The 6,168-nt window shown below is 52.9% G+C and overlaps 3 protein-coding genes across 3 annotated transcripts; 1 reads left to right on the plus strand and 2 right to left on the minus strand.

Annotated features, from left to right (window-relative positions):
* Positions 1-220: 220 nt before the first annotated feature.
* On the minus strand, positions 221-2,256 carry CDV56_100257 (ABC1 kinase family protein; the record flags this gene model as incomplete). The annotated part of the gene is made up of 2 exons (XM_026753876.1): positions 221-1,433; positions 1,481-2,256. The coding sequence occupies 2 exons, from the start codon at positions 2,254-2,256 to the stop codon at positions 221-223; spliced, it is 1,989 nt and encodes a 662-aa protein (XP_026610210.1).
* A 333-nt stretch (positions 2,257-2,589) lies between these two features.
* CDV56_100667 (uncharacterized protein) lies at positions 2,590-3,207 on the minus strand (the record flags this gene model as incomplete). The annotated part of the gene is made up of 1 exon (XM_026754286.1): positions 2,590-3,207. One exon carries the CDS (start codon positions 3,205-3,207, stop codon positions 2,590-2,592), a length of 618 nt encoding a protein of 205 aa, XP_026610211.1.
* A 1,544-nt stretch (positions 3,208-4,751) lies between these two features.
* CDV56_101010 (MBL fold metallo-hydrolase) lies at positions 4,752-5,954 on the plus strand (the record flags this gene model as incomplete). Its single annotated transcript, XM_026754629.1, has 4 exons — positions 4,752-4,979; positions 5,033-5,180; positions 5,232-5,585; positions 5,662-5,954. 4 exons carry the CDS (start codon positions 4,752-4,754, stop codon positions 5,952-5,954), a joined length of 1,023 nt encoding a protein of 340 aa, XP_026610212.1.
* Positions 5,955-6,168: the final 214 nt, after the last annotated feature.

The raw sequence follows: 6,168 nt of genomic DNA on the forward strand, positions 1-6,168 counted from the left end.
CCTTTCTTTCTTTCTTTTGCTTTTTCTCCTAATTTATGAGCGATGACGGTAATTATGGGTCAGATTTGGCGGGAGTTTTATGGTCTGGGATGGGTAAGGTAGGATTCTTGGTACGGCGCTTATATTTACATCGGTAGAATAAAACGAGACTTTGGCTCTATTGTGTATGTTCATCTAATCGTATAGTACAATCGAGAGGAGAGGTTCTAGAGACTGAGATCTACCCCTCGAAAACGCTCTGGTTCAAATCCACCCCCATATCCTTGGCCATATCCTTCATCTGCTTCTCGATATCATCCTCCATGCCCCCGCCCAGATGCAGCAACTGCCGCACCTTGGTGAAGTAGAAGAAGAGGTCGCTGGTGAACAGCACCATGCGGAACAGGAGATGCCGACCGAGGTTCTGGATCTTCTCGGTCCAGGGAAGATCGGGCGACTCGACGAGCGCGCGGGACGCCCAGGTCCCCGTGATCTTGACGCGGTTGACAGGCGATCCGAGGAACTGGTTGTTCCCCTGGACGATGCGCAGGTTGCGGCCGATGAAGATGAGTTCCTGGGGCCATTTGTGCTCGTCCGCGAGGATCTCGCGGATGGCCTTGCGGGCCGCCTGTTGCATCTCGTAGTGTCGCTGGGCGCGCTCTTTCTTGCTCAGCCCCTCCAGGTGCTGGCGGGTGGAGAGGTCGCCGCCGCGGTAGGGGCGCATCATCGTGAAGGAGGCGAACATGTCCGAGTTCTTGATGCCCCAGCCCTCGGCGATCTCGCTGAGGGTGCGGTTGTCGAAGGCCAGAAGCGCCTTCCAGAAGCGCGCGTACTGGTGGCGGAATTTTGGATCCATGTGGATGTAGAGGCCGTGGTCGATGAGAACCAGCTCCGGCTGGCCGGAGGGCTTGCGCCGGATGAAGATGTTGCCTGGATGCGGATCACAGTGCACCCAGCCCCAGAGGAACATCTGTGCGGAGAAGAGGTCGACCATGGTCGTCATCACGTCCTTGAGCGACAGACCTAGCCCGCCTTTGCCGTTCCAGCCGCGCCAGTGGTCGCGCTCCGGCTTGAGCTTGATCAGATTGGGGTTCCCCGCGGCCTTGGCCACCGGATCTTCGGCCTGAGAAGCATCTAACGGCGTCCCCTGGCATCCCGGGCTGCCTTCGCGCCAACCACCGAGCCACGGACGTGTAATGGACTCTTTGTCCCACAAACGGATTCCTTCGATCCACTCAGCGGTCATGACACGCTTCGAGCTAAGCTCACGGTAGACTTTGGGAATGTAGACGCGGCCTCGTAGACGGGACTCGCCGGCCACGAGCTTGGCCATGGTTTCAGAATTAGTCGCTTCATTCTCAAAGTCCGTCTCCAGGAACAATCGCTCGCTTATGTATGGTACCAGGCTGTAGAATGGGATATCGAATGTGCGGGAATAGATCCAAGTGACCACCCTGGTCTCATTAGCCTCCGTCCCCAAAGAATGACGTGGTAGACTTACTTGAAAGCCCACAGATCCCATTGGATCTGCTGAGCAATCTCCCTTTTCTGAATCTTAATAGCGACCTCTCGCCCATCTGCTAATCGCGCCCAATGGACCTGCGCGACACTCGCACTCGCCCTAGCCTTGCGCTCCAACACGCCCTTGGTCGGGTCCCCTGTGAAAGACACTCCAAAGACCTCCTCAGCCGACTTCCCAAAGTCCTCCCGGATCACCTTCTCCACGTCCTTCCAGTCATTCTGGGGCGCATCGTCAAACATCCGGGCAAACATCTTCTGAAACTCCGGGGGAAGAATGGCAGACTGCATCGCAATCGCCTGCCCGATTTTCAGATACAGACCGCCATTATGCCGGAGCAAATCAAACAGTCGTTCCGCATTGCGGGCGTGCAGGGCTGTGATGGATTCAGCCAACGGTGGGTTCGGACGGAAATTGATTTTGTAGTCTAATGCGACGAGAAGACCGAGTGAGAAGGTCCGAGCCGTCCGCGTCAGTGAGGATGCGTAGAATTGGTTGTCGATGGCGTAGATCACTCCGGTGGCTACGGAGAGGTAGGCGAGACGGCGGAGCCATTTGCGAGTGCGGGTGTAGGTCTTTGCGGGTGTCGGTTTGCCTAACGAACTCGGAGAAGGGGGGACAAATGGTTGGAATTCGCCCGGATGAATGAAACGACGAGGAGGAGGCTGTAGGAAGGTCGCAGGAAGGCGTCGATGGCCATGAGACACGATGGGGTTCGGCCGCATCAAGCGGGAAACCCACGTCATTCGCGGCGCCATTCGGATGAAGTACACAAAGGAAAGGGACATCAAGACGTCCAGTATCTCATGGTGTGTTGATGAATGACAGTCAGGAGATGTCTTGAAGAGATGGAAGTCTGCAACGAACAGTCACTTCCATGATGATGATGATGATGAAGGAGAAGAAAAGAAGAATAAGATCGATCGATGAATGCTGACAGTGCTGACATTACAGCAATCAGAAACAGTTCCTGGCGGTCAGCATCTTTCGTCATCAGAGATCTCATCGCGCTCTTGAGTTTAGATAGAATTCAATGACTTCAGCTATTATTATCATTGCCAGGGGTATGTAAATTAAAACAAGCCCTGAGGCTATAATTCATCATTATCATAACTCCCCTCATCCAGCTGCCCCTGAACACTCTCAGTATCCCCAGTATTCCCCAAATCCCGACAAACAGCCGCGTACTCCCTCATATTATTCGGAATCGTTTCCTCCCACAACTGATCATCCTTGAGATATGCATACTGCTCCTGACACAGCGCCTCAGACACCATGGGCAACAGCGCCGGTAGATTCGTAATAGCCGACCGCACAAAGGTCTTCTTGAAACAATTCCCAAACCCCGCCAGCGTCTCTGGATCCGAGCATATATGTTTGCCCTCAAGCATCGGACTGCACCGCTGTTTGATGATCTTCGCTGCATCATCGCCCAATTGCACCATCGCTTCTTCCTGTCGGGGTATATCCAACCGCTTCATCACGCTGCGGACGGCCGGCAGGAAGGTGTTGTTGCGCGTCCACAGGTCCCAGTGTGGGACGGTCGGCTGGCAGCCCCTGTCACAGATTTCGCGCTGGAATTTCTCGTACAGGTCGCCTGGTCGGCTGACGAGTGCGGCGACGACTTTGAAGCATGTTGGGGCGAGTTTGGCGGTTGCGGTGTTGGATGCGCTGAGCAGGAGGAGGATTACGGGGAGGAGAAAGCGCATCGTGGGTAGGTTCGTCCACTGCGGTGGACAAGGATCAGGTTGAATGGACTGGAGGAAATTAGAAAAGAAGATGGATGATGGGAGTTAACAACTTACCAGTGACCATGGTCATATTGATCTGGATCCTTACTTGAGCCAAAGCGAAGACTGGAGATGATCGTCGCTGCGGATTTCCCCGCATTATGGGGGTCCATCATCAGCAATGACTCCTTGACCAGGGCACCGAGATGCTGTTATGAATTGAGGCTTTTCATCCAGAGAGAATCAATTTTTAGAGTATTGAGAAGCCACTTTGCGGTGCACTGGCTCATCACAGCATCAAAGCCTCACTGAGCTTCCGAAGTCTGCAGCTCTTTCTTGCCTGAGCACTCTACTGGCTGTACCATCAAGCTCATGAGACAAGGCACTGGCGTCACCTTTGTGTCCCCTGCGCGCTTTTCTTTAGTAAACTGAGGAGATAGCGTATGGGCAATTGGTTTCTTCTGCAGATGTATGTCAAATCGAGCAGAACATGTATATCTTGGGTAATCTTGACTCCAGAAAGCAGAATACTTCACCCTTTTTCCTTCTAAAGATACCAGCTTACAGCCTTCCAGCCACTTCGCCGAGACATTGTGTGCTGCAGCAAAGCATCCCACTCAGCTGTGCTAGTATTGCTTGTCATAAAGTATGAGCAATAATGAAGAACTTGACCCAGAGCCAAGGCCTCATGGCAAAAGCCAGCTGGCTATGCCCACCACACAATGTGAGCGAAGAGAAATTACGTTCTTTGTGGGCAAACTCTACAAGATACAGACTCCGCTAAGACTGCCAGGAACTCCTTGACTGTTGCTGTATAGAGAACGATCTTGCTACCAAGTTCCGTGTTAGGTTTACAGAAGCCTTTCGCTCTTGCTCTTGCTCTTGCTCGCACAGCTGCAGACTGTATTGATGTGCTTGGTCTTGATGGGCTCTTCGTCTTCAGCTTCGGTACTTGTCCAAAATCAGACCAGCGGTCACTGGTCTCAACACGACGCCGAAGATCTCAGAGTCGAAAAATGCCATCAGACTTCTCCCGGATATTCTTGCAGGCGTTCGAGCAGTCGGGCTCAAGAAGCGAGCGTCTTTGACCATTCGATGCACGGTAATCCGGGGTGAGGCTAGAAATAATCTGAGAAGAGAGTCCAAGATATAGTATTCTATATTCGCCTCTTGACTCTATCTTGGCTGGACTGAGTATAGCCATCTCTTGCTGAATGGCTTAATGGTGGAAATGTAGGGATTCTGTAGGTGGGTCAGAAGTCCGACCTCAGTATGAGGTAATCAACGCAATATAGAGGTGCACCGAACAGGTATCTAAAATTGAACTTTGCCATTGAATTTCGAGCAGGTAACTAAAAACATCTCTTTCCCAAGATCAAGTAGTCTAGAGCAACACTATCAGACAAGGCCTCCTGCATCCCGAGGCAATCAGCCGCTTCACCTGCCGCAGGTCCCCTCTATTATTACCCCTCCACGCAACGAAATCTTCCTCGTCGGAACACACCGTCCAATCTATAAGCAAGATGCCCAGCTCTAACCTCGTAGAGATCGACTCCCTTGAAGCACTCGTCATCATCGACAATGAGCTCGACCCCTTGTCGCCCGTCGCGCCAGACACCGTCCAGGTCTCCGGCCTCATGGGTAGCCTCGCCACGTGCTCTCCCCACGACCTCAAGGAGAGGGGTGATGCTCAGAAAGAGCTGAGAATGGAAGACATCTGCTGCTCCGCGCACGGCTTGTCAATCCTTGTGGTAAGTCGACTGCCACTGAGCCGAAGATTCAGAACGACGCTGAGGCTTCGCAGACCGCGACGAAAGGGGACGTGCGGCATTCGGTGCTCTTCGACGCAGGCCCGGAGGAAGATGCCTGGGAGAGGAACGCGAAGCGGCTACGGGCGGACCTTGCCTCTGTAGAGGTTATCCAGTTGTCGCATTGGCATAGGGATCACTCGGGTTCGTTCGCAGGCAGCTGAGGCCCGTTGGATATCGGTTGACGATGCTCAGGTGGTCTTCTTCGCGCCGTTCGCTTGATCAACGAGGCCAAGCAGGTCAAGGGTCTTGCTGGGGGGCTGTCAATAGATTTGCACCCTTCGCGCCCCGATTATCGAGGGATGGCAATTGGTCAGAAGATCATATCCCTCCAGGCTGATCCCACGTTCGAGGAGATCGAGGCAGCTGGGGCGGTGGTTGACAAACATGGTGAGGGGCATACTGTTCTCGATGATTTCTTTTTCGTATCGGGGGAAATCCCTCGGCAAACTGCCTACGAGAACGGACTGAAAGGAGGGATGCGCTTCAGCCACGAGGATAACGACTGGTTTTCTGACGAGCTCATTGCTGACGAACGATTCCTGATGTGTAATCTAAAAGGCATGTTGGTCATGCACAAGCATACATCTTTTACCTGTTGTATAGGCGATGCTGACTGCACCAGGTAAAGGAATTATCATGTTTACAGGCTGCAGCCATGCTGGAGTGGTCAACGCGGCGAGACATGCAGTCGAATGCCTGGATGGTTCCGTTCCTCTTCATGCGGTTGTGGGAGGCTTCCATCTGGCCACTAGTGAGGAACAGCAGATGGAGAGCACGATCAAAGACTTGAAGAAGCTTGATCCAGCTGTGCTATTGCCTGGTCACTGCACGGGTTGGCGGGCCAAATTCGCCATCGAGCGGCTTATGCCTGGGACACTGGTGCCTTGTACGGTGGGCATCAAGATCACATTTTGATCAGAAGGAAGTATATCCATTGGATGTAATGAGCAGCTCCGACATAGTTCTGTCACGTTACAGCGGTTAAGGCAGTCAGTTGAAGTGGCTCGATCTGTCATGAATGACCTCTGCTGCTATGAGGCAGTGGACAAGTATCAGCCGTGCATTCAAGCAATTGCTTGATTACCACTAATGTATTACCTCCTGAGACTAGAGGCTTGAATAATTGTAC

This window comes from Aspergillus thermomutatus (assembly GCF_002237265.1).
Source record: "Aspergillus thermomutatus strain HMR AF 39 chromosome Unknown NODE_343, whole genome shotgun sequence".
In the NCBI taxonomy this organism is placed as follows: Eukaryota; Fungi; Ascomycota; class Eurotiomycetes; order Eurotiales; family Aspergillaceae; genus Aspergillus; species Aspergillus thermomutatus.